This window comes from Sesamum indicum, linkage group LG6 (genome assembly GCF_000512975.1).
Source record: "Sesamum indicum cultivar Zhongzhi No. 13 linkage group LG6, S_indicum_v1.0, whole genome shotgun sequence".
Lineage (NCBI taxonomy): Eukaryota > Viridiplantae > Streptophyta > Magnoliopsida > Lamiales > Pedaliaceae > Sesamum > Sesamum indicum.
The window spans coordinates 8,450,188-8,477,570 of record NC_026150.1 but is presented as its reverse complement, the minus strand read 5'-3'; the positions used below and the strand labels follow the sequence as shown (position 1 = coordinate 8,477,570).

At 35.7% G+C, this 27,383-nt stretch overlaps 5 protein-coding genes across 10 annotated transcripts; 4 read left to right on the top strand and 1 right to left on the bottom strand.

Annotated features, from left to right (window-relative positions):
- LOC105164105 (probable copper-transporting ATPase HMA5) lies at positions 3,515 to 8,251 on the top strand. Its single transcript, XM_011082674.2, has 6 exons — positions 3,515 to 3,829; positions 4,916 to 6,310; positions 6,390 to 6,644; positions 6,727 to 6,849; positions 6,952 to 7,431; positions 7,638 to 8,251. The coding sequence occupies exons 1-6, from the start codon at positions 3,590 to 3,592 to the stop codon at positions 8,058 to 8,060; spliced, it is 2,916 nt and encodes a 971-aa protein (XP_011080976.1). The 5' UTR covers positions 3,515 to 3,589; the 3' UTR covers positions 8,061 to 8,251.
- On the bottom strand, positions 8,238 to 10,683 carry LOC105164106 (glutathione S-transferase T1-like). The gene is made up of 7 exons (XM_011082675.2): positions 10,513 to 10,683; positions 10,320 to 10,393; positions 10,182 to 10,242; positions 9,465 to 9,518; positions 9,080 to 9,159; positions 8,712 to 8,917; positions 8,238 to 8,621 (listed from the first exon to the last, which is right to left on the bottom strand). The coding sequence occupies exons 1-7, from the start codon at positions 10,575 to 10,577 to the stop codon at positions 8,451 to 8,453; spliced, it is 711 nt and encodes a 236-aa protein (XP_011080977.1). The 5' UTR covers positions 10,578 to 10,683; the 3' UTR covers positions 8,238 to 8,450.
- Positions 15,762 to 21,255, top strand: LOC105164103 (FT-interacting protein 1). 6 transcript variants are annotated; one of them, XM_011082673.2, is made up of 3 exons: positions 15,762 to 15,892; positions 17,273 to 17,383; positions 18,009 to 21,255. In XM_011082673.2, the coding sequence occupies exon 3, from the start codon at positions 18,070 to 18,072 to the stop codon at positions 21,073 to 21,075; it is 3,006 nt and encodes a 1,001-aa protein (XP_011080975.1). In that variant the 5' UTR covers positions 15,762 to 15,892; positions 17,273 to 17,383; positions 18,009 to 18,069; the 3' UTR covers positions 21,076 to 21,255. The 6 variants fall into 6 exon arrangements, with proteins under 6 accessions (XP_011080975.1, XP_011080971.1, XP_011080972.1 ...); XM_011082669.2 differs by having other exon boundaries at positions 17,273 to 17,403; XM_011082670.2 differs by having other exon boundaries at positions 15,789 to 16,091; positions 17,273 to 17,403.
- LOC105164102 (xyloglucan-specific galacturonosyltransferase 1) lies at positions 21,596 to 23,699 on the top strand. The gene has a single exon (XM_011082668.2). It carries the CDS (start codon positions 21,856 to 21,858, stop codon positions 23,566 to 23,568), a length of 1,713 nt encoding a protein of 570 aa, XP_011080970.1. The 5' UTR covers positions 21,596 to 21,855; the 3' UTR covers positions 23,569 to 23,699.
- Positions 24,539 to 27,374, top strand: LOC105164101 (probable phospholipid hydroperoxide glutathione peroxidase). Its single transcript, XM_011082667.2, has 6 exons — positions 24,539 to 24,837; positions 25,300 to 25,376; positions 26,030 to 26,091; positions 26,374 to 26,492; positions 26,864 to 27,031; positions 27,139 to 27,374. Exons 1-6 carry the CDS (start codon positions 24,787 to 24,789, stop codon positions 27,169 to 27,171), a joined length of 510 nt encoding a protein of 169 aa, XP_011080969.1. The 5' UTR covers positions 24,539 to 24,786; the 3' UTR covers positions 27,172 to 27,374.

Here is a 27,383-nt window from a genome sequence, read left to right as displayed (position 1 = left end):
TATAAATACCACCCTAATGTTTGATCAAATTATGTAATGTTTAGATTGAGTAATGAGATTGTCCACTTTACCCTTACTGTATTTTTTTTTAAATTAAAAACTTATAAAGAAATCGGACTGGATGGATAGAAAAATTTTAAAAATTATAGAAAAAATCATCCACTTACTTCATAAAAAACTAAAAAAATAAATAAAATATAATTCTTAATCCACAATGGTATTTTAGTCAGTTCACCACAAAAAATGAATAAAAATCTAACAGATTCGGCTAATTATTGGATGACAAATAAAATTAGGAGGATATTGATAATTTTTCAAAACAACGAGAGAGTATAGTTATTTATGCCAAACTTCAAGAAAGATCATTGTAAGTTACTCTTTTTCTTTTGGAGTTTGATATTAGGTAGCCTTCTAACGATAATCAAATACCCCAAATTCTACTTTAAGTTACGAAATGGACCAAGATCAACGTCTTGTTATTTAGATCATTCTGACCTGATCTGGTTCAATTCAAATCCAAGTATGTACGGACTCAAGACAACCACCGACCGTTCTTAAAGTTTTAATATTAGATAAATCTATGAATAGCCCTTCTTCCCCCAGTACAAATTTTTATTGTCATAATACTTCTTGCAACCTTAAGCATTTCTCTCTATTACATATCTAATTTAAGCATCGAATAATTATAGTCAAAGTTTTTATGATGCGATTCTGATGATTTTTTACCTTGTAATTCTTGTTTCGATATTTTTACCTTTTTAGAGTATTTCATCATAGTGTTCCTTATTGGAATCTTAGAGCTCAAAATTACCAAAATAAATAAATATATATAAAAAAAAAAAACTTAGAATTAAAGCTGGTAGTGGGATGTAAAGTTGGACGTGAAGAACAAAAAAGTTTATTATTACGTCTACGGAAGAATGATTGCTATTATGGGAAAATAAAAAAATAATAATAATAACAATAATAATATAAAAAAATAAAACTAAAAAATAATATGTATTTCCAAAAAACAAATATAAAGCAAAAACCTTTCCTATACCCCCAAAAGCTGCCAAATTTGGCGATTTCTTCCTCCACTTTCTTTCCTTTTTCGGAATTAATTTTTTTTCAATATATATATATATAAAAAATTAAAATATTCATAAAATAAAAAATAATTTTAGAGGCAGTCTTCAGAGGGAACGTAACTGTGTAATGTGAAGTATATATCAGAACCCATAAAAGTACGTAGAGCTGCAAAAATACAAATACAAAACACCTTTTAACTTTTTTATTGATTAAAACATTTTTTTGGATTTTTCGATTATGTTGCTTCCCCTTCCTTCCTTCCTTCCACTATTCATCACCAAAAGCTACTCCATGATACAAACAATTCTTTTAAGAAAAAAAAAATTATTTATAGGGATAGTTACGCTATACTCCCCGAGGTTCAGATATCGTTTTATGTAAATTTTTTGCGATTTGAAAAATTACATTTGATACTCCTAGTATTTATTTTTTCCTAATGAATAGATCCATGCCCGTTATTCAAAATTTATCAAATTTGCTTATATTAGTCCCGATTGACCTATTACTGACTCATTAAAGGTCAAACAAATATTTTTCTTACCAAACTATAATGAATCATTAATAAATCAATTAGGGATAAATATAAAGTTTACTTTATTCAATATTTTTGCTAATTTAAATATTAAAGAACTATAATCGGAGCCTTCTGAATGTGATTCTTATGATTTCTTGCATTGCAAGTCATATTTCAAGATTTTTAATTTATCTCGATTATATTTAAATATTTTCTTATCTAAATTAAACTCCAGCAGACTTCCTAAATTCGGGCGCACATTAAAAAAATGAGAGGTCCGTCGCTTTTTTAAGTGAAAAAATGTACATTATTGATTTTTCCACAAAATATAAATATATTTATATTAATTAAAGAGATTGATACACGGGTGACAAATTATGAAATTTTTATTTGAATTAAAATAGTAAAAGTATTTTATTAATTTATTAAAAGAAATAATTGAAAGATGTGTATCATGAAAGGAAATCATCATCTTCTGGTGCTATGCAGATTTTCTTGCACCCAATAATACCTGTCCATGAAGGACAGGGCAGATAACCTGTATTGGCGTCCATCAATCACTCCCTAGTCCGAAAACGAAAAAACTGAAATATAAAGATAATAAAAATATTTTCATTTTGAGAACATATAAAAACAAATATTTTTTCAAAGAATTTAAAATCTCATAATAAAAATAAAAACTCTCATCAATGGAGTCCTGACGTATACGAAAGAGTGCAGTTGCGGTTCAGGGCAAGACTTTAGCTTTCGAGCTCATTATTAAAAAGTGCGCGATACTGAAATTTCATAATTATTCGAACTCTAATTAAATATTTGTAATTATAGTAAATTATAATGAATATGGCCTTTTTTTTTTGTTTGGATTAATGAATTACTAGACATTATTATTGCACATGTTTAAAGAATTAATACTGGGAAAAAATGATACCTTCCCATTACTATTAATTATGTTTTATTAAAATATTAATGAATTGAAAATTTGTTCAATATACAGTCATTTGTGTTTTTTTATTTTCATTTCCATCTAAATAGGCGAGTTATGCATGGGCAATATCCAAATCCAAACTCGTTATGTTAGCTATTACCATTAAAAAATATAATTACTATGGTCAAAAGAATAAGAAGAAAATATTAACCACGATTGGCAGCTGCGGAATGCCATTAGTCATTTTTTTCATATGGCCAAAATATTAATCATAGCTAAAATTATGGCAAGTGTTTTGACCATAACTAAACACCATTGTAAATGTTCATTTGTGATAAAAAAAATTTTAAATTTTTACGTTGGTTTTGTTTGATTATGATTAATAGTATTAATTTACTATATTTTTTAAGTCGTAGTCATTTATAATAGAGAAGAAAATCAATTTTTGGTAATGGACCCCGAATTAATATCCAATATTTTTTTCACATAATAGCACCACATCATTCACGTCTAACGGAATTTTTAACGCCCTTAAGTAATCATTTCGACATTTTTGATACGCTTTGAACTTCAGGGGGTGTTTGTGACATATGATACATTTAAAGGATGGTAAATGTAATTAACTCAAAATTTTATAAGTTCGTCCAAACACCCTCTGAAGAGAAGTTTGCAATAGATTCTTTTTTGTGGTGGGAATAAGTTTCAGAGAAAATTGTAAGCTAGTTTTAGTAAAAATTTAAAGGTTTTGAAAATATAAAAAATAATTTAATATTTCCAGTTTCATTGATAGGTTGAAAAAGTTGCTATGAAGCTGTTTATAACTTTTAATTAAAAAAATTCAAATAAAAAAATATAAACTAAAACACTTTTTTTTTAATTTATTTTTTGAGAATAAATTTAAAAATACTTATTTTAATCATTTGCAAACACGGCGTTGCTTATAAAATAATAAAAGAATGTTTTATTCAGAGATGGGCCGCAAACAACTATATATATATATATGTGGAAATATAGAATTAGAACATACAGAGACATAGAAATATAGAAATCGAAGCACACTGAGCTACTTTGGATTATTAATGGCGGGAAAGCTGCACGGATACCATCCTCATAAAGGCATCACCGTGTCGTCGTCGGATGAAGAGAAATGCATCCAAGACTCGGAAGCAAAGGCCCTCTTCTCCGTCACCGGAATGACGTGCTCCGCCTGCTCCGCCGCCGTCGAGAAGGCTGTCAAGCGCCTCCCCGGAATCAAGGAGGCGGCGGTCGATGTCCTCAACCACCGCGCGCAAGTCGTCTTCTGTCCCGCTTTTGCCAATGTAAGTAAGTTATTAGTTTCACTGTTGTTTAGCCCGCGCACACCGCGCGTGTGTGTGTTCTCTTGAGATTCATCCGTGAACTGCATGCGCAGGTCTGTTTCTTTTACTATTATTATTAGTTTCAGGTTTAGGTGAATTTTTTTTTTTTATCTAAAAAAAAGGTATTTTATTTTTTTTGAATTGTACGTTAATCATACGTCAATTGTATCGCACTTATTATTTAATTGGTTCAAATTCCTGAATTAGAATTTTCTCTTACGGCAACATATTGTAACTATACGTCCACCGTCGAGTTCTTTCAAGTGATGCATTTAGTGCAATGGTCTTTAAATTGAATTTATCAAATTTTAAAATTTACGTAACAAGTGTAATATATTTATTAATAGTTGGTGCACAATTCAAGCGATGAATAATATAATAAGTATATTACATTTATTATATGATTAGCTCAATTCAATCATACCTGATTCAAATAAAAAATTTTCCCAACTCCCGTCTCATCATATCCAGTATAAAATTGCGTAGCTCGTGAAAAATAAAGTATGAAGCGATATAAAGCTATATATAAAGTCACCTTTAATATATCCGGCAAAAACATATGCTTTCCACATCTAAATCTTGACTGGAACATAATTCTTGGTATTATAATGAAACTTGGGAGAAGAGTAGTGGATGTTTTGAACAATAACACTTTATCGTAAAGCAGACAACGTAAACAATTAATCATTCCACTTTAACAAAAGTTTAATTTGGCCTTTCATGTAATTAAAGGTGATGTTTGAAGTTCGTCACTGCTGTTGTTGGGGCCTATGATTCTTTAATTTGGCCGCAACAAACCAACCAGCAAATGTTATTACACTTGCTTTGTGTTTATTGGGTGTATGTCAATTGCATAACGAGTGTAATAGATTTGATTTAAATAAGAATTTTCTTCAGTGTCTAATGAACAGTTGTTTTTTACTCAGTATCACTTATTATATAAGATCAGAAAAGCTGTGATCACCATATGCTTAAACTAGTAAGTTTGGATAGCTAGCAATCATCCGGACCATATAGAATGAAGTTCTCGTGTTTGACAATATGCAGGAGGAAATTATCCGCAAGGCAATTGAGGATGCGGGGTTTCAAGCCAGACTGATAACAGAAGAGATAAATGAGAGATACACGCAAGTGTGCCAAATTCGTATACAAGGACTGAACTGCATTTCTTGTTCCATGACTCTGGAATACTATTTATCGGCTATGCATGGAGTACAAAAAGCACTTGTTGCATTGCCTAGTGAACAACTCGAAGTCCACTATGACCCGAAAATCTTGACCTATGATCAGATTCTGGAATACATTGAAGACGTTGGGTTTGAGGGCACACTCATCAGCAATGGGGAAGAAGACCGGTGCAAAGTACGCCTCCAGGTTGATGGACTACAAACGGATGGTTCAATGACAATGATCGAGAGTTCTCTTAGAGCATTGCCGGGAGTTCAAGAAATACACTTTGAGCCAGAGCTGAAGAAACTGTCGATTTCCTATGAACCAGACTTGACGGGGCCAAGAGATTTCATCAAGACTATTCAGGCCTCTGGATTGGGGAACACCAAGGCTGTCATATTTCCCGAAAGAAGAGGAAGAGAAGCTAACAGAGAGGAAGAAATCAAACAATACTATAAATCTTTTCTGTGGAGTCTTGTCTTTACCGTTCCTGTTTTCTTGATTTCCATGGTGTTTATGTATATCCCTGTTATCAATCATGGGCTGGACATCAAGGTAGTTAACATGCTTACTATTGGGGAGATTTTGAGGTGGGTGTTGACAACACCAGTTCAGTTCATTATCGGGCGACGATTCTATATCGGTGCTTATAAGGCACTGCGCCGTGGATCGGCAAATATGGATGTCTTGATTGCACTGGGAACAAATGCTGCTTATTTTTATTCGGTGTATTCAGTTCTGAGAGCTGCAACTTCTCCGAGTTTTGAGTCTACTGATTTTTTTGAGACCAGCTCAATGCTCATTTCTTTCATACTACTGGGAAAGTACCTGGAGGTTTTGGCCAAGGGGAAGACTTCTGAAGCCATAGAGAAGCTCATGGACTTGTCTCCTGAGACAGCTACTCTGTTAACCATAGACAGGGAAGGAAATGTGTTGAAGGAGGAAGAAATAGACAGCCAATTAATACAAAAGAATGATGTGATGAAGATTTTACCTGGTGGAAAACTACCATGTGATGGATTTGTTACATGGGGCCAAAGTCATGTAAATGAGAGCATGATTACTGGAGAATCCAGGCCGGTTGCAAAAACGAAGGGTGACACAGTGATCGGCGGAACCCTGAATTCAAACGGAGTGCTGCATGTTAAGGCAACAAAGGTTGGATCAGAGAGTGCTCTTTCGCAAATCCTTAGACTAGTTGAATCAGCACAAATGGCGAAGGCTCCTGTTCAGAAATTTGCTGATCTTGTGTCAAAATTCTTTGTTCCACTGGTATGTGATAAATGCTCTACCTTTTTACACTTCTCCATCTGCTTCTAACTGATCATCTCTTGCTCGTTTCACAATGCAGGTTATAGTTCTTTCGATCTCCACTTGGTTTGCCTGGTTTTCTGCTGGAAAATTGAATGGATATCCTAAAACCTGGATTCCTTCTTCTATGGATAGTTTTGAGCTTGCTCTTCAGTTTGGCATATCAGTCATGGTCATAGCCTGTCCATGCGCACTTGGCCTGGCTACTCCAACAGCTGTTATGGTTGGTACTGGAGTTGGTGCTTCTCAAGGTGTGCTGATCAAAGGTGGCCAGGCATTAGAAAGCACTCATAAGGTCTGTTTACAGTATCGACCTTTTCTTATCTGGACTTGAAAGAAGTGCATCCAAGACTAACTGGTTTAAACCTTTCTGACAGGTGAACTGCATAGTCTTCGACAAGACGGGCACTCTCACAATGGGGCAGCCAGTGGTGGTCGGCAGCAGGATCTTGAAAGACATTAGTCTTCAAGAATTTAATTCCCTGGTTGCTGCTGCCGAGGTACTTCATATCCTACATGTCAAGCAAATGTTAGTAAATGTCTCTCCACTTTAAGTAAGTTCCAAAAAGTATATATGTCGACTATGGTGTTTCTATTATCAGGTGAACAGCGAACATCCATTGGCCAAGGCAATCATTGAGTATGCTGAAAAGTCTAGGCAAGATGAAGAGAACCCTGTTTGGCCAGAAGCCCGTGACTTCGAATCCATAACTGGTCATGGTGTGAAGGCAGTTGTCCAAGGCAAAGAAGTCCTTGTGGGAAACAAGAGTTTGATGTTGGATCACAATGTAGATGTTCCACTGGATGCTGAAGAGATGCTAGCAGAAACCGAAGGGTTCGCTCAAACTGGAATTCTTGTGTCTATTGACAGGGAGCTGCATGGAATTTTTGCTGTATCTGATCCATTAAAGCCTGGGGCTAAAGAAGTCATCTCCATTCTAAAATCTATGAAAATCAATAGTATAATAGTGACAGGTGACAACCAGGGAACTGCAGATGCGATTGCCAAAGAGGTCGGCATATATAATGTCATTGCAGAGGCTAAGCCTGAGCACAAAGCAGAGAAAGTGAAGGAACTACAGGTAATATGGTCAGCAATTTGGACAATACATGCTAGTTGCAAGAATTTCCTCCGTCCCTCTAGTATCTCTTACTAAAAATAGAATTCGGTCAAGTATGTACAAATTTACCTCTGAAAATAGCTGACCCTGTAGATGTAACTCACATCGAGCTCTACACGCTCTAATAATGCTGGTTTGATATTCTTTTTTACTTGTTTCCTGGGCAGGCTGCAGGGAACGTTGTGGCTATGGTGGGAGATGGGATTAATGACTCGCCAGCACTCGTTGCAGCAGACGTTGGGATGGCAATTGGTGCAGGCACAGACATTGCGATTGAGGCAGCTGACATTGTTCTGATGAAGAGCAATTTGGAGGATGTCATAACTGCCATAGACCTCTCTCGGAAAACCTTTTTCAGAATCCGACTTAACTATCTCTGGGCATTAGGGTACAACACCCTTAGCATCCCCCTTGCTGCAGGGGCACTTTTCCCGTCCACTGGATTTCGGTTGCCACCATGGGTTGCCGGAGGAGCCATGGCTGCCTCTTCAGTCAGTGTTGTCTGCAGCTCTCTTTTACTGAAGAATTACAAGAGACCTACGGTGCTGGATGCTCTAGAGATAAAGAGGAAAAACCGAGTAGATTTCTAAGGCTAACAATTCCAAATCAATGCATAGGTATTGTACTAGGAACCGTGCTACAAGTATAAGAATTTGTATATTTTGCTATTACTCGGATCACAAGATTCCAACTTTCTACTGCTAAGATCAATCACTAGTAATCTACAAATGCACAGATTTTCATTAGATGTGGAATGGTCGGAAGAATTTCAGTTGAAATATTTCATTCCTTCATACTTCACAACTCTGATAATATTTGCAGAATGCATCTTTTAACCACAGACCAGAGTACATTAAAACTCATAAACATACAAACCAGAAGCCAACACACACATTCATGCTATACTAGTACATAAAACCTGCGATGTAGACTTCGACATTTTCCATATCTTAGGGAGTTATTTGATTTTTGCTTGACGCTCATTTTTCGCTTGCTTGGACCTTCAGTTCCTTAAGCTTCTCTCTGATTGGGACCATTATCGAGTGAATTTCATCAAAATAAGGTGCAGTTGCATTCTTTGTGTCCTTAATCCACTTCAAAATTCTCTTGTGAGGGCCTAGAATACGCTCACGGTCCTCCTCATCTGCAAACTGAATCAGGAGGGAACAGGGTTGAATATTTTGTTGATTAGAGAAGATCTCAAAGCATGGTATAGAAAACAAAGGTCGCCCTTTTCTTACCTCAAGTTGCATGATTTCACAAACTAAAGCAAGATCTGCAATGGAAGGCTTTGAATTTCCAAGCAAAAAAGGCGCATCTCCTTCAAGCCAAAAAGAGTCGAGCTTTGCAAGAGATGCTGACATAAGTTCTTCCCCTTCAGCTGCTGCTTGTGGGTTCGCAGGCAGGCCAAGTGCTAGTGCAACAGCGGTATTAAAAATATAACCAACTGAAAAGAGAGAATTTGTAGAAAGAGAGCAAGTTAGATAAACGAGCAAAGTCTAGGCATTAGTCATCTGATCAAATATGCAAATTGACATTAACTAGGTGACAAACTTACTTGCAATGGCAAGAACTTTAAGAAAACTTTACAGACATGCACATTAATCACCTGAACCACGGCGCAAGTTTGAGTGGTGCCAATCCAGCACTGAGTGGATCTTTGCTCTTTTCTGTACATCAGCTGGATACCTGCGCCATAAAAAGAACAACAGCTGCAGAATATGAGTTTGATAGATACGTTGGACATAAAACAGCATAAGATATGAACGAAAGGATAAACTGAACAGATGTGAATACGTAACTGATGCAATCCAATATCAATTCAAAAAGACAGAATCGAGATTCCCAAAACCACAAGTTTACAAAATCACATGAAACTCCCACAGTGCCTACACATATTTCTACACAAATCACTAGTAGAACGCAAGAATACATGATCACGTGATAGAAATTCAGCGAAAGACTAATGGTAAAAGCAAAGAGGTTGAATGTACCAGTGATGAGCAACTCCAGGAAATGCAGAAGCCAGATAAATAAGTATAGCATGGCTGCAGAGAACAACAAATTTATGAACAGATTACAGAGACATTGCTAATGAAAATGGTGTGTGTGTATATACATAAGATAAGATAAGGTACATATCAGCCCACTCAAACTCTTCTGAGTGAAAATCTGCATTAAAATCTTGCAAGAAACACCCGCAAAGAACAATCTTTTGGGCTTGAGCTGCTCGTCAGCTCATCTAAAGGCATTCACAACTGGATTTAAATTGAAATGAGGCCAAATTGCGCAGCTCCACTAAGCTAGGATTGTTTGGTGTTAAATTCGTGTAAATTGCCAAACTATGGAATTCCTAATGCTCAGGACTCTTAAGACTCCTTTGAGACATTAAAGGAAACTTGAACTTATCCTGTCCTGCAGTGTGAGTACTAGCTATCTTAAAATTTGTCCAGATTCTAACAAGAGTGATTAACTTGTCCATGCCATTGACAAAATATAAAGTGATGACCTGCTAATAACATGTAATCAATCAATCACAATCGCAATCCTGTCCGCATCTCAATCATCATCGGTGATATGACCGTAGACTGAGATCAACCAAGTTCAAACATTACCTGACATCCACGAAATTCTAACAGACTACATCAAATATTACTGGAACCAAGTGGAGGACTGCAGATAATCATGCATAAATATGGTAGACAAAGTACCTTTCAAAAAGCTTGAAATCACCATGAACAATAGCTGGAACTTGTTTCATGGGATTAACTTCTGAAAACAAAACCAGGGAAAGAAGAGTAAGAGAAAAATCAGTACTTTATTCTCAAAATCTCAGAAATCTTTGGCACCTGCGAACTCAGGGAAGTGGTGCTGCTTCTTGGCGAGGTCGATCTTCACCTCCTCAAATTCGATACCGTTTGCCCTTCAACAAAACAAGAATCAGACAGTCAAAGAAACACCTAAAAATTCTAACACAAAGATGAAAATGGATCGTTCATAATCAATAAAAACGAACAAGTGATGGAAGAAGAGAAACCCCACTTGCAGAAGATAAGAATTGCGCGTGAAGGCTGGGAAATGCGATCAACGTACAGTTTCAGCTCCATTTTCCTTCACTTTTCACACACTCACATACACGCACACCAGAGAGAGCGGCTGCTTTTTGAGAGTGTGAGGCTCTTGGCCAGTATATGCAGAATTGCACATGTATGAATTTCCTCATATTAATAAAGTATATATTAATTTCTTGATGATATATTTATATATATATTCTAATTCACATTACAATAATAGTATAATATATTTGTTAAGTGATTAGTTTACTGTTAAAAAAATCGACAATTACGAAAAATTCTAATTCGAACCCAATTCATCCAAATTAGTTTATATGGTAAGTGTAATTGGCGTACAATTTAAAAAAAAATGATTAATTCTATAATAAATAGGGATAAAATTACATTCATCTCCCTTAAAGTTGGGTGTAATTACACATAAATTCTATATGATTTGGAAAATTACATCTAATACTTTTGAGCTTTGTTTCCATCTAGCAAATAAGTCCTCCCGTTGGTCAAGAAAATCAGTGAATTTATTGATACTAAAAAAAAAATTGATGAAAAGATACTTACTTTCGATTGACTATTACTAACTTATTGCAAATTAAATATTTTTTTGAGACTGAAATACCCATATAACAATGAAAATATACCTTCTCACATATATTAACGAGTGAAGAAATACGTACGAGAATAATTTGATAATAAAAAAGATTTATTTAACCTGTAATAATTCAATAATAAGTCAATCGAGAATAAATAAGAATTTTCTTTTTGATTTTTTGTTAACGTCAACAAATTCAGTGAATTTTGAGGGACTTTTATTTGTTAGATTACAGCAAACCTCATGGGTGTTAAATATAATTTTTCAAACTATATAAAATTTATGTATAATAATACGAAACTTTATAAAAAGGAAGTATAATTATTTTTAATAAATATATTATATTTATTTTATAATTAATTTAATTCGACAAAATTAATAGAAATTAAAAATTTTCCATATATATATATAGAGAGAGGGCGGATGTCACTAGGCTATACTCCGGACATTACTTTTTGACTTTTTCCCTTACAATGGGGATGGTGATGCGATGGGGTTGGGGATGGTGGCGCCGCCTGCCGGCCAATCCTCCATTATTGTTATCTATTCTAAATAAATTGTCGGAATCCATACCACATATTTTTTAATTAGTAACAGTAGGAGACTATTCCCTTTGTTCTTCCACGCAAATCTGCATTTTCTAAAATTAACTTAAAGTCGGCAAAAAAGTCAAACGGATTTAAAGGATATATTCGTGTTTTCATTTTCAGTTTCAGTTTTAGAAATAGTAATTAAAATAAAAATATATCTGTTTATATGTATTTTTATTTAAAATATATTGATCTAACATCACAGTTCAATATAAAATACGGCCTCATTGACTAATCCAAAATATATTCTCATTTTATCAAAATTAAAAACACATTTGCCACTGAAAATAAAAACACAAAGGCTATATAAATACAACTTGATCTCCGCTATTCTCTTCTTAGAGTGGGGTGGTTTGGCACGAGGATGTGGCCGGGAGAGGAATGCGTTTCGTTTTTAGATAATGGGTATTTTTCATTTCGGGATAAATACATTAATTTTTCTCCTATCTAAATAAAATATTCAAGAGACAAGAGTAGAGACTAATTTCAGCCTAGCCCAATTCTACCCTCCTACAAAACTATACCAAAAACTTCCGAAACCCCTTCCAAAAACAATACTTAACACTCATCACATCATTCATCAATACACATTCCAGAGCTTGAACTAATCTTTTCAAACCTTACAAAATCTACTTGAGAGTAACACCAAACAACGTTGGGCCAATGCAATAAATATGAACACTGCCCATATAAATGTGTTGTGGGCCAAATCCGACGATATCACTCTTAGTAAAGTTGGGCTGAGGCCCATGTCTTCAGAGATATCGCTTATTACCAAATTCATTGGGTCCGCAAACTGCCCCAAATTTCCAAGGAAAGGAATTAAAATTAGGATGCCTCGAAAGGGGAGACAATGGGGGGTGGGCCCCAGAGTGACAGGGCTCTCTTGTGAATGAACAGAAGATGAGGGCCACATTTATGAATTTCGCCCCCTTCCCCCCCCCCCCCCCCCCCCACCCCAATGTGAGTCAGTCACCACTTCCCATCACAACATTAATTGAAGCAAAATGCCAAATTTGTAAAGTCTCACCCTTCCACACTACACTACTACTTCATGTCCCCATATTTTTCTACTTTTTATGTTACTGCCCCACCACTAACATTACACTTTCACCTTCCCCCCACCCCCACTTCCATAAGACTATGTTTATATTAATAATTGGATTTGAATTTGGAGAAAGTATTTTAAATCAAATTATATTAAATAAATTTTAAATTTATAGCCAGATAATAAAATATATTTTTAATTTTTTTTGCAATATTGAATTACTTAAATAAATTTGATGAATTTGTTATTTTGAATCTGAAATTCTTGAAATTAAAAATTTCAAATCTATCAATCCGAATGATTTAGGGGATGGTAGCAAAACTTACTTTTAAAGTACTTAGGAATTTTTGGTTGAATTTAAGTTAAGTTGAGGTGTTTGTAATTATATAAATTTTTTTAGGGGTATTTGGAATAAGCTTTATTTTTATGGTAAGAGTAAGTTGTAGAAAATTTTGTGAATTTAGCTGTAATAAAAATTGAGAGTATTTAAATACAAAAATAAAAATCAATAAATTTGTGTTTTTTTATACCAAACACCATCGTAACAATCTTTTTATCTACTTGTAACTTGTATTTTCAAATACTCTTAAATTTTATATTTTAATTATTTTTTTCTATAATTAATAACTTCTCGAAAAACATCGTTCTGCAGATATTCATATTAGTATATTCACGATTGATATGTAAACAGTAATTTTCGTTCGATCTGTATTTTGATGGGGTTGTGATGACGAGCTCATCTTTGAGAAATAACTGACTCAATTCAGATATTTCATAACGATACAAACCCTTCCAATTATTTCTAAAGAATGTTATTATGTTGATTGTCATTTCATTATCATTTATTTATTAAAAAAAAGAAATAATATTAGTAAATCCAAGTATGGGCATATTGACCTAGAAAAGAGGTTGAGACTAGCAAAAGTCTTCATTGCTTTATCCTTTTTTCTTTTCCCAAAATTTTTGCATGATCAAAAGATGTGATAACGCCCATGAATAGTCAATTTGAATTCACATTCTTGAAAATAAAATAAAAAGAAATTTTTGTTTACTTTGGGCATATGTTATACCATTAATCATCCACTCAATGCTCCCTTTGGATGTTTTTTTTTTTTTTTTTGTAATTTTGTTTAAGTGGTGAAATAAAAATAAAACAAAGTTTAAGCTTGTACCCTTTTAAAGATTTGGATATTATTGGATATTTGTGGTTCGAGCATAATTGTACCCAGTCCCATCCGTTAATTCGAAATCAAATCGTTTATGATTTTGTATTTGGAAATTAAAAATTATATCATGTGGACCCGTACAAGTATACATATTTGATCCTATAAGTACTCCACAATGATTTTGATTACGGTACGACTATTATTACTTTCACGCAAATATTTTTTACAAAAAAATAGTACGATAGTATCTTTAATCATTATTTATGAGTGGAAGGCATTATTTTTTATATTGGTATAGATAAATTATCAGCTAAAAATCAGGTTATAAAGATTGGTTGGTCTATTGTGTCGTTGTCAATGAAAAAGGTGGAATTCAAGGTTCATTTTTCCAAGCTATAATGACTAAAGTGGGAACCAAAATAAACAATAAAAAAAATTAAAAAACATTTGTTGATGGATATGACATGTTGACCGCTTTGATTTTATATTTTATAACTTCGAGGGCCCAAATAAGATTTTTCTCTTTCCAATGTAAGAACTAGGATATGCATTTTGCCTCTTATTTTGTTTAAAATAATAATAATAATAATAATGACAACAATAATAGTAATAATATATTTTTATATTTAAATATATATCATGGATATATGTAATTCAAAATATTTTTATAGTTAAATAGAGTGTATTAAATATATAATACAAGATATAATTCAAACTTGTAATATTGATTAATTAATACATAGGAAAGAAAGAGCTTTTTTGTGAAATGTACTTTTGTCCTTTGTCCTTCATGGTGCCATTTATAAGGTCCCCAAGCCATCCCATCCAATTTTATTTATGATTTATTATATAAAATAATAGTTTGTTATCATCTGAACAAACTATTAGTATTTATGCGCTTTTTCGTTTACGACGTATCTTTTGATTTATCGAGTTGATTGTTTAGCCTTTTATATTATATTGTACTGATATACTACTATTTATTTCATAAAATTTATATTATCGAAAAAATAAAATAAAAATTTGTTAGTAATTCATTAAGCTCGAGATAAACTCAGATTGTTTATTCGATTTTAAAAGTATGATAGTATAAATTGATCTTATTTTACATTTTATCTAATTAAATAAGTACCAAATAAAAATTTTATTGTTCAATCAAAACTTATCAATTATTTATTTCAGCTACAAGAGTAAACAACTCCTGGAAACTTACTTTTATTTTTTGGTACTTATATCAAAATTAAATGCTTATCCATGAACTATGCTATTGGATTATTGGAACTTGTTGGAAATTATATAATTATATAATTTTGTATATAATTTGGAAATTGAATGTGTTTCAATACAGACGAAGAAATTAATTCAGTATCTATATTTTATATTAGTAAGTGAGAATGACACAATATTTATACGAAATTATAATCAATTACCAATTTTGTTATGTGAGATGAAATACAGGAAAAGTAAATTACCTCTTTTTAGAAATACTTACGGGATAAAGAGAAGTTATAGCTCGAATTGAATTTAATTGTATTGAAATTAATTATATAATAAGTGAATATTCTTACAATATAATTAATTTGGTTGAACAAATCTAATTCGACCCATTGGGTAAGAATTTTTTTTTGGGAGTAACCGTCTTTTTTTTTTTTCCTTATTTAGGCGATTTTTTAAAATTAAGATTTTTATTACATGTAATATAACCCCAAGAAATTGTGAAAAACCTTTGACCAAGAATGATGGTGTATGTAATAATCTCCATCTCCAAACTAATCTGAACATTCCTCTAGCCCACCTCCCCCCCCCCCCCCCCCCCCCCCCCCCCCCCCCGGAAAAGGTCCCCAAACCCATATACAGATGATATATATATAAATGGGAGGAAGCAAGATGAGAGTGTTCCAGTCCTTTGCCGTTGCTACATTGTTCTACTGCTTCTAGCCCATTTCATCTTCTTTACAGTGAGTGTGTGTGTGTGTGTCTTTTCTTTAAACCTTTGTGTAGCGGTGGTGGAAATTTTATCAAGTTTTCTGCTGAAACGCCAGAAGGAAAAAAAAAAAAAAAAGAAGAAGAAGAAAGAACAGTTAATTCTTTCTTCGGGTCTTTGATTCCAGGAGGAGGACTCGACAAAGCCAGCATCTTTTTTTGCACTCTTTTGATGTATCATTCAATGGCCATTTCATTTTTAAGTACCCCATTTGCTTGATTCTGAATGAAGAACACTGGTTGTTTCAAGATTTCAGCAAACATTTCATGGATTTTCATTCCCGGAAGAAAAGATCTCATTTTTCTTGATTTTCACACTGATGCAGGCACAAACACATATTTCTGCTTAATTATTGTTCCGGGCCACAAGATCTTAATTTATTCAAAGTTTTCTCTTTGCCGGATGCTTATCCGTCATTCTGTTCATTATGTTACTGAAAGTTGTTTTTATCTGTCAGCTTGTAATCATTTCAAAGATGGAGTCTTTTTGCCATGATTAAAGTGTTATGGCTTTTCTTTTTGTGATTATGTTTGCATTTCTTGATATATTTCTTTTCTTTTTCCTCTGAGAAGATGGAGAAAACGCTTTGCCCTTTAGTGCTTTGTGGAGTATATTCACTTCTGGCATCAGATGTGAATAAAGCTCATGTGTCTTTAGCGTTACTTAAGGAAAAATATAACTTCACCTGCATTTTGTACCACTTCTTCTATTTGTTTATTTGTTTTTTCAATTCCAAGAATACTTTGTTTAAGCTCATAGATCTCTCCACGAGGTACACCAGCACATGGTTCTTGCCAAACTATTTGACCTCATTTTTTCTCTTATTTTCCCCTTTGTTTCTTACATATACACTCCACTCTTGGCCTTTAACTATACTTTTATTTTAAGCTTCATTGGCATATTTTGTTGGAGTAAGTCATGTACTGTAAGTTCCATTTGATCTGGATACTAATGACCCCTTAATGAAACTATTGGTATTCTTGTATATCTTTCTTTCATACTTTTGGCTGATGTCTTGTAGATGGGCTTTTTAGTGAAAGTGATCTCATTTCTTGTCTTTACTAGGATGCAATCTGTGTTTTAATTATTATTGTTGATGCTACTTTAACTTGTGGGCCTGATTGGATGATTCTGTTTAAGCTATTCTGGTATATTTTTTCTGCAGATCTGCTTGTGCTCTAAACAATTGTTTTTGATACTCTGCACTTAAGTTTAAGAAACATCTAGCACCTTCTTTGAGTTGGATTATTAATTGCAACTGACTTAGTTTGATTTGCATGGAACCCGAAATGAAAAGTTAATTGGTTTCTACTTCCATGGGTGTTTACTTATGATGCTCCTGTTTTCATTTCAGAATATCTTTAGCTGCAGTCACTGTCTCGCCTTTCGGCTATTTTTGGTGAAGTTTTTCTGCATCCATTGTCAGAATTTGGATCTCAAGCTGCTCAAAATCATCACTTCGAAGGGGTGTAAATACACTCTAAGGTGTGAGATTAGACCCTACAGGATTGGTTTGTGTGTTTAACTGGTTTAAGATTCGTTTAATGCCTGATATCAATTTGTTTCTCAGTAAAATAAATGTTCTTTTGGTTGTCATACTTTTAAAGTTTAGTTACTATAGGCAATATTTTGGCGTGTCTTTGTCCTGGCAAGCCATTAAGAATGAGCTATGTTACTGAACGTATCATCTTAGTTGCAATTGTGGTACTTTAGATGATAAGAATTAGCAAACTTGTGTATTTTATAGATAGTACTTAAAAGCTAAGAAAGATAAGATAAGACAGGAAGTAATATTCAGCTTGCATCAGCCTATTCTGATTAACTTTATAAATTAATTCATCCTATTCCAAATATTGAACTTTGAACATGCAGCATTTGCAAGCATTCCCATTACTGGTTCTTTTTGTTCCTCAAACTATCATGCTCTTGCATTAATCATTTTTAACTTTGCTAGTTTCGGATTATCTCTTTTACATCTTTTTCCACATTCAGTTTTCTCTATGGCCATCTTTACGGCTTCCCTACAATGTAGCAATAAAATTCCGAAGCTCAAATCTTAATTAATTTTGTGTTATTGTTTTTATTTCCAGGTTCCTGCAAATCATCTTTCTCTTTGGCTGGACAGCAGTTTTTGATAATTAACAAAGTGCGATGACTGTAGGAAACCTAAAGCTTGGGGTGGATATTGTAAGTGCTCATAACCTTTTGCCCAAAGATGGGCAGGGTTCATCTAGTGCTTTTGTGGAGCTTTATTTTGATGGTCAGAGGTACCGCTCCACAATCAAAGAGAAGGATCTTAATCCCGTGTGGAATGAGACCTTTTACTTCAACATATCCGATCCTTCAATCCTTCACTGTCTAACTCTTGATGCTTACATCTATAATCATGTCAAAGCAACTCAATCTAGAGCTTTCCTCGGAAAAGTTAGCATCAATGGAACTTCCTTCGTACCCTACCCGGATGCAGTCGTCCTGCACTATCCTTTGGAGAAGCGTGGTATTTTCTCGCGTGTTCGGGGAGAACTTGGCCTCAAGGTTTATATCACAGATGATCCATCTATAAAGTCATCAACCCCTGTTTCTGCAGCCGAGGAATCTCAAATGCCCTCGGAGTCAGTTCAAAAACCAATCTCAAACTCAGCTCATAAAACAGAGACTAGGCATACATTCTACACTCTCCCAAAACGTAATTCTGAACAGCATAATCACCCTCCAGAAGTTGAAGTACCTCATCATTCGACTAAATATGTGGCCGACGAGATGAAGGCTCCTGAACCAATACCTCCAAAGCTTGTCCGGATGCACTCGACATCATCAGCACAACCAGTTGATTATGCACTTAAGGAGACTAGTCCTTTCCTTGGTGGGGGACGGGTTGTTGGTGGACGTGTTATACGAACTGACAGGGCAGGTGCAGGCACCTATGATCTTGTTGAGAAAATGCACTTCCTGTTTGTTAGAGTTGTCAAGGCTCGTGAACTCCCTGCCATGGATGTCACTGGGAGTCTAGATCCTTATGTAGAGGTGAGAATTGGAAACTATAAAGGAGTTACAAAGCACATCGAGAAGAACCAGCATCCAGTGTGGAATGTAGTTTTTGCCTTCTCAAGAGAGCGGATGCAAGCATCTATACTAGAAGTCGTTGTTAAGGACAAAGATCTTGTGAAAGATGATTATGTTGGTTTTGTCAGATTTGACCTCAATGAGGTTCCAATGCGTGTTCCACCTGATAGCCCCCTGGCCCCAGAATGGTACCGTCTCGAAGATAAGAAGGGCGAGAAGATAAAGGGTGAGCTGATGCTTGCAGTCTGGATTGGCACTCAAGCAGATGAGGCTTTTCCTGATGCATGGCACTCTGATGCAGCTACACCTATTGACAGCTCAGCAGCTGCTTCTGCTCTTATACGCTCTAAAGTTTATCATGCACCACGTTTATGGTACGTCCGTTGTAATGTTGTTGAAGCCCAGGACTTAATTCCATCAGAGAAGACTCGGTTCCCTGATGCTTATGTGAAGGCACAAATAGGAAACCAAGTCATGAGGACAAAACCAATTCAGTCTCGGAACTTTAACCCTGTGTGGAATGAGGATTTGTTTTTTGTTGCTGCCGAACCTTTTGAAGACCATCTCATTCTTACAGTTGAGGATCGAGTGGCTCCTGGAAAAGATGAAATAATCGGGAGGGTTATTATTCCACTAAACATGGTAGAAAGGCGTGCTGATGATCGCATAATTCATTCTCGTTGGTTTAACTTGGAAAAGCCAGTTGCTGTAGATGTTGATCAATTAAAGAAAGATAAATTCTCTAGCAGGCTTCACCTACGAGTCTGCTTAGACGGAGGCTACCATGTTCTAGACGAATCAACTCATTATAGCAGTGACCTCCGCCCCACAGCAAAACAGCTTTGGAAACCACCAATTGGTATTTTGGAACTTGGCATCTTAAATGCTGTGGGACTTCACCCCATGAAAACACGTGATGGAAAGGGCACATCAGATACATATTGTGTGGCTAAATATGGTCACAAATGGGTCCGAACTCGTACAATTGTAGACAATTTGTTCCCCAAGTACAATGAGCAGTACACATGGGAGGTCTTTGATCCTGCAACCGTACTCACAGTTGGTGTTTTTGACAACAGCCAACTAGGTGACAAGGGAGCAAATGGGAACAAGGACCTAAAGATTGGCAAGGTACGGATTCGAATATCTACACTTGAAACAGGCCGAGTCTACACACATTCTTATCCACTGCTGGTTCTCCATCCTACTGGTGTTAAGAAGATGGGGGAAGTTCATTTGGCACTGCGATTTTCATGCACTTCTTTTGCTAACATGCTCTATGTATACTCACGACCTCTGTTGCCAAAGATGCACTACATTAGGCCTTTTACTGTGATGCAATTGGACATGCTAAGGCATCAGGCCGTCAACATAGTGGCCACAAGGCTGGGCCGGGCAGAACCCCCTCTTAGGAAGGAGGTTGTGGAATATATGTCCGACGTGGACTCGCACCTTTGGAGCATGCGCAGAAGCAAGGCCAACTTTTTCCGCCTGATGTCAGTTTTCACTGGATTGTTTGCTGTTGGGAAATGGTTTGGAGATATCTGCATGTGGAAAAACCCCGTCACTACAGTGCTCGTGCATGTGTTGTACCTTATGCTTGTTTCCTTCCCAGAACTGATTCTACCAACAATTTTCCTTTACATGTTTCTGATAGGAGTCTGGAATTTCCGATACCGACCAAGGTATCCTCCTCACATGAACACAAAGATCTCACAGGCAGAGGCAGTACATCCTGATGAACTCGACGAAGAATTTGACACATTCCCGACAAGCCGTAATCCAGATTTGGTTAGAATGAGGTATGATCGGCTGAGGAGCGTGGCAGGTCGAATCCAGACTGTTGTGGGCGATATTGCAACCCAAGGTGAACGTGTCCATTCGCTGTTAAGCTGGAGAGATCCGCGTGCCACTGCCATTTTCGTGACTTTCTGCCTCGTTGCAGCTCTAGTGTTGTATGTCACACCATTCCAGGTAATCGCTGCTTTGGCTGGTATATTCATGATGAGGCATCCAAGATTCCGCTATCGTGTGCCATCAGTGCCTGTCAACTTCTTCCGCCGTCTTCCTGCTAGGACAGACAGTATGTTGTAGAATAACTGCTAAAAATGCTTGATGTAGTGCTCCCCCGACATGCAGGATCGACGTGTTAGAGAACATAATTCTAGTGGTTGTGTGTTTCTAATTCTATTTTCATGTATCAGTTTGTTATCTTTAAATGTTTCTAGAACTTATATATAATAATACCTGTTTGCATAGTAACCTTACCTTCAAGGGTTCTTTACTAATTACTATCAGTAGCAAGTAAATCTTTTACCTTTCCCCTACTCTATATATATATTGTGCAAAGGTATATACGTGCATCTATCAATTATTTAGCCCTGTTCGCATGATATTGATAAAGACTGATCATTGCTTCAACAATTATGACACGATTATGATATATATGGAACACCCGTGTATGGACATCAATTCATCATTGAACTAATAATGGATTGTGAATGACTTATGGTAATAATAAACTAATATGTTTTGTTATGTGTCTTAATTCTCATGCAAATTGAGTATTAGTGCATAATGGGAAGTTTATGTATCAGAAGTCATCAGCGAGTTAGGTGTAGTTTGACTTCATGCAATTTCTCTAATCCAGACCAACAAACAGTCATTCAATGAACAGACAGCACGATCAGAACTCGCTAGTCAAATACTTATTTTTACAGAACCTGTATTATCAGATCACTCTCTCGAAGACGTGCTTCCATGTCTCAATCGATGAATCTGGTTAATCCCCCTAGGGTACGCACTCTTTGCTATTAAAGCTAAAGCTTTTAGTTCACAGGAAGGCAAGAAATTCTGTTAAAAGAAGTGCAAAAAATGGCTGTCTCTGTATCCAGGAAGAAACCAAGATGGTCCAAAAAAACACAGGCTAATGAGCTTGGTTTCTTTTATTCATTTCTTGCAAGAATTCTACTCAAACTGCCTGCAGCAGTTTTTCTCTTAGTTTTCATCTACATATGGTCTTCTTCTACCACTGTTATTTCTGGTAGCGTTGTGCACCTCTGTGTATCGTCTAGGAAGCTCAGCAATCTCTATTGCCTTTCTGCTGGTACTCAACCCGGTTTTCAAATCCCGGTTTCACTAGTCAACCAAAGTTCTTCCACAGTTAATACTGGTGCAAAAGAAGTTGCTGATTTTGATGTCAAGAGTTTGGTTCCTACTCTCAGTGACAGTTCCAGTTTCAGAAATGAAGGTGGAAACGGTGAAGAAACTAGTGATTCTGACAATGAAAGTTCGGTTGTTGCTGTCAATGACAGCAGTGACAACGGTGGTGATGCGAAAATGTTTGAGGACGCTTTCAGGGAAGTCGAACAGCTGCTACAAGTGCATCGTTCCTGGATATCAGATTCAAGTAATTCAACATGTGAAGGAAGAGGGATTTATGTCTATGACCTACCAACGAAATTCAACAAAGACTTGCTAGCCCAGTGTGGAGATATGATCCCCTGGGAGAATTTCTGCAGATTTCTCAGCAATGACGCGTTGGGGGAGCCGATACACAAGCTAGGCAGAGGCTGGCACCATACTCATCAGTACTCGTTGGAGCCCATTTTCCATGCGCGGGTTTTAAAGCATCCATGCAGAGTTTACGATCAGAACGCAGCCAGGCTATTCTATGTGCCCTACTATGGCGGGCTTGACATCTTGAGATGGCACTTCAAGAATGTCTCGGACGATGTAAAGGATTCCTTGGCGCTAGACCTTGTAAGGTGGCTTGAATCACAGGGTCCATGGTACAGGAACTTAGGCAAGGATCATGTCTTTGTTCTTGGGAAGATTTCTTGGGATTTCAGAAGAAACGACAAGTCTTCATGGGGTACTAGATTGCTAGAGCTTTCTGAGATGCAAAATCCTGTCAAGCTCTTGATAGAACGACAACCATGGCACGCCAACGACATCGGGATACCTCATCCAACGTACTTCCACCCTCAGACAGATGATGATATAGTCACATGGCAGCTAAAAGCCATTAAATCAAAGAGGAGAAGCCTGGTGAGCTTTGCTGGTGCAGCAAGGCCTGGTTCGTCCGACAGCATTCGGTCGGTACTAATCGAGCAGTGCCTGTCAACGAGCAATGACTGCAAGTTTCTGAATTGCACATCAGGACAATGTGATCGACCCGAGTCGATTGTAGAGCTCTTCTTGGAGTCTGAGTTCTGCTTACAGCCTACAGGAGACAGTCCAACAAGAAAATCGGTTTTCGACTCACTTGTTTCTGGCTGCATCCCTGTGCTGTTTGATCCCTTTACAGCTTATTATCAGTATCCATGGCATTTTCCGGCCTCCCATGATAAATACTCTGTTTTCATCGACAAAGAAGAGGTGAGAAAGAAGAGTGTTGATGTTGTAGAAAGGCTCATGAAAATCCCCGACAGGGAAAGGGAGAATATGAGGAGATATATAGTTTATGAACTGCTGCCTGGACTGGTTTATGGAGATCTCAACTCAAAATTCGACAAGTTTCAAGATGCATTTTCAATAAGCATCAACAATCTGCTTGCCAGAGTCGGCAGGTTGAATGATGTATAAAGATTAAGAATACAAAATACGTCCGTCGTATGTTATAGAGTAATACACAATTTTTAGTAAGTGGTAATTACATTTACCTGATCTATAATGTATTTACATAAATTTTTCTTACTTTTTGCATAATTATAAAAACCACCTCTAACAGCTCAAAAAACAAAGATAGTATGTGTAATGATATTGACATATTTTTGCGATCTATTATTTTTCAAAAAATAGGAATAATTTATATAAACGATATTGATATTTTTTATGGGTGTGTGTAATTATCTAAAAAGTAAGAGTGATTTCTGCAAACAAACATAAGTCAGAGGGTGCAAATATAATTATTCTACTCGCCTTAAAATCCATTCCACATAATAAAAATTGGCAATTGAAGCAAAGTCCATACTTATACATACTTTATTTTTTTTAATATTTTTTAAAATAAAAAAAAAGGTTTATTTCTTTTATATAACAACAATTTGTTATATCAGAACAAGTAAGCATATGTTACTCAGGCTTTAGTTCAGTTGACGAAATTGAAGCTTCATGACCTTACGAGTAATGGGTTCAAATTTTGTTATACGTGCAGAATATTATTTTACGGCACAATAAATATTATTTACTGTAATATTGGGTGTTGTTTGAGATTTATTTATCTAATCAAAATATAATTATTATAATTATTTTTATTAAATATATATTTAATAAAAATAATTATAATCAAATTATTTCAATTAATAATATTTTTCCGCTTGAAATAAAAAAAGAACAAGCAAGCATATGAATATACATATATCAATGCAAACTAGACCTCATCATTATCTATATGGTGATATGAAATGCTATCATTGATTTTAGGAAATAAAAGTAATATATTTTATTATGTATTCAAAATACGATGATATTATTGACATGTTGTAACCTCATCGCGTGACACGTGGGAGAGAGAGAGAGCATGAATCATTCATTTCGCTGGTGTACTGAGTTGGTGGCGGGGCTTCCATGGACGCGGCTTCCGCGGTTGTAATCCACGCGAGGAGGAGGTCAAGAATCTGATTTGATATATTATTTGAGCTAGTGAACACCATTTCATCTGATCTAGAAGCTTTTAATTATTCAATTCTGAAGCGAACCCATTTCGATTCACTGCGTAATCATTCCGGAATTTTGTCCATTAAACTAGATTTTCGTGGTCTTTAAGAAAACTGTGTTTTCGGGTCTGAGCGGAACTACAAAATGGCCAGCCACTCAAACCAGCCTCAATCAATCCATGAGTTCACTGTTAAGGTGTTTTTCTTTTCGCCTCGCTGAATTTTTCACAACACTTCATATGTTATGTTGTATTTGTGTAAATGGGGATTTTTGTTTGTTTAGTGGTGGCAAGAGTTTGTTCTTGATTCCTTTCGTGCATATGGGGTATATTTTTCATTACTTTGGAATTATTTGTTATTTATGTGTTATGAAGTTTTGTAGTAACAGTTGTAATGGATTTTGGTTCGCTGACTGGTGAAAACTTTATGATTTCTGAAAATGATGAATTTTATGCCGTGATTTTGTTTAAGAAGAAAAAAGGTATTTGTTTGATCCGATTTTGGTTCATGGCCTACGCCCAAAATGCAATTTGTTGCAATTCAGTTGATCATTTACTTGACAAGCATATTGGATGATTTTTCTACTGTTATTCTCGTTCTTTGTGAAGAATTAGGTGGTTTTTTTAATGCTATTGCAACTGAAACTTTTCGGCCGCAGGATGCTAAGGGGAATGATGTTAATCTGAGTACTTATAAGGGCAAGGTCCTACTAATTGTCAATGTTGCATCACAGTGGTATGTCTTCTTGGCTTCTCTGAATACTTTGTTTCTGAGCAAAAGCTTAGAGACTTGCTTTTATGATTCCCCTATGATGATAATAGTTATGGGATGAAGAATATTTTGCATGAAAAGCCATGTTGAAGGTTTTCTAGTTTGTTGGTAGTTTTTAAAGTTTATTTCAAGAATATAAGCCTATGCTGGCAATCGTACTTGAGAATTAGTTATGAATGTCGATGCAATTGCATGTAACAATATGCACTCTGTACTTAACGTAAACTTTTTTACTTCTTTGTTTCTGTATGATTGTGATTGTTGTATCTTGGAGCTATATTATTGTATCAATCACCAGGGAATCGATATGGATACGTATTCCAACTTCCTCTCGGTTTTCATTCTATAATGAAGTAAAGTTTGTACTTTCTCTGCTTATTTTTGCCTTTCCTTTGTGTTCTGAGGTAACAAAATGGTAGCTTTGTGAAGTCTGTCTGCTAGTGTGTGGTTCAATGGGCATAAGCTTGCATTATATTTGGGAGAATCTTTGCTGGAATTTTCCACTTTCCCTTCTCTACATTTGAGAACGACACTTCCCTGTGAATTAGCAGTATATACACTTTCTGTTTCCATCTTGTGAACAAATTTTATCCACCTTATCTTATTGTGTGCTGCAGTGGCCTGACCAATTCAAATTACACTGAGTTGACACAGTTATACGAGAAATACAAGAATCAAGGTTTGATTTGGTTTGCATTTTTTGAATTTGTTAAGTTCACTTGCTTTTCTTTTGTTAGGGATATTTTCCCCTTATATGAGGCTTGAAAGCTTGGCAAGTATATGTGCTCCAATTCAACATTATGCTGCTTCTTGCAACTATAAGATTCATTTATACTCAGTTGCATGGTTCTTTGTTCCTTTTGGGGTGGAAATGGTGTGGTATGCTTAGGGTCACGAGAGTCGACATCCAATTGGTTTTCCTGTGTCAAGCATGATTAATCATTATCTGATTACCGTTCAGGATTGGAGATACTGGCTTTCCCGTGCAATCAGTTTGGCTCGCAAGAGCCTGGCACCAATGAAGAAATTCAGGAATTTGTCTGTACTCGCTTCAAGGCTGAATACCCCGTATTTGATAAGGTAAGACTTATTGAGGATCTTATTTATGATTTTCTTCTAGCTGACCACTTAGATATAACCTTTACTTCCTTTCATCTTTTGTAGTCTTTTTGTTAGAACGGTTTCCTTTTTCTTTTCTTTTCCTCCTCCAGCTGTCCATGAGTTAATATCTTGTGTCAAATGCACTTGATGTATTTCTGGTATTTCCTACTTTTGAAGCCTTGACATTTATAAGAGATTTCCGCTAATCCTTGGTCCTTCTCTGGCTCTTTGCATAAGATTCTTTGGTTGCAAGAAAATTATTTATGTTGCCATATGCAAGTATATGACTGGTTCGGCTGTCTAAAGATTTTCTGCAGAATTGGGAATAAAATCAGGTTTTATTGACATAGGTTGAGGTGAACGGTGACAATGCTGCTCCAATATACAAGTACATGAAGTCAGTCAAAGGCGGCCTGTTCGGGGACAATATCAAGTGGAACTTCTCCAAATTCCTTGTTAACAAAGAGGGCGAGGTTGTCGACCGTTATGCTCCCACCACATCTCCTCTAAGCATAGAGGTAAACACTGACTCTCAGTAATGTCATTAGATACTCTGAACCGAGTAAAGTAGTTATTAATACGGTATGATATCTGAGAAATCTCACTTTCCTATTTCTCTTTGCAGAAGGATATAAAGAAGCTCCTGGAGAAAGCATAGGCAACGCAACTTTCCTGTCTGGTGCTCACCTAAAAATAATAGTCCCATTGAGGGTGTTCATCAAGAGCTTTAACTACTTGTACTCTATAAGACCTAGTTATCTGAGATCACATCACATTCAGTTCTTGTAAGTTATGTTCTACTTGATGATCATTGTGCATGATTTCCTTCGTAATCAAACTTATCGTTTTCTCCCTTGCTAATTCTTTTCG

Excerpts from the sequence above, each read along its gene's own strand:
- LOC105164101 (XM_011082667.2), top strand. The coding sequence starts at position 24,787 with ATGGCCAGCCACTCAAACCAGCCTCAATCAATCCATGAGTTCACTGTT. Across the intron at positions 24,838-25,299 it reads TCCATGAGTTCACTGTTAAG|GATGCTAAGGGGAATGATGT; the intron begins GTGTTTTTCTTT and ends TTTCGGCCGCAG. Across the intron at positions 26,493-26,863 it reads AATACCCCGTATTTGATAAG|GTTGAGGTGAACGGTGACAA; the intron begins GTAAGACTTATT and ends TTATTGACATAG.
- LOC105164103 (XM_011082673.2), top strand. The coding sequence starts at position 18,070 with ATGACTGTAGGAAACCTAAAGCTTGGGGTGGATATTGTAAGTGCTCAT.
- LOC105164102 (XM_011082668.2), top strand. The coding sequence starts at position 21,856 with ATGGCTGTCTCTGTATCCAGGAAGAAACCAAGATGGTCCAAAAAAACA.
- LOC105164105 (XM_011082674.2), top strand. The coding sequence starts at position 3,590 with ATGGCGGGAAAGCTGCACGGATACCATCCTCATAAAGGCATCACCGTG. Across the intron at positions 6,311-6,389 it reads CAAAATTCTTTGTTCCACTG|GTTATAGTTCTTTCGATCTC; the intron begins GTATGTGATAAA and ends TTCACAATGCAG. Across the intron at positions 7,432-7,637 it reads AGAAAGTGAAGGAACTACAG|GCTGCAGGGAACGTTGTGGC; the intron begins GTAATATGGTCA and ends TTTCCTGGGCAG.
- LOC105164106 (XM_011082675.2), bottom strand. The coding sequence starts at position 10,577 with ATGGAGCTGAAACTGTACGTTGATCGCATTTCCCAGCCTTCACGCGCA. Across the intron at positions 10,394-10,512 it reads GCAATTCTTATCTTCTGCAA|GGCAAACGGTATCGAATTTG; the intron begins GTGGGGTTTCTC and ends GTTTTGTTGAAG. Across the intron at positions 10,243-10,319 it reads CCACTTCCCTGAGTTCGCAG|AAGTTAATCCCATGAAACAA; the intron begins GTGCCAAAGATT and ends TTTTGTTTTCAG.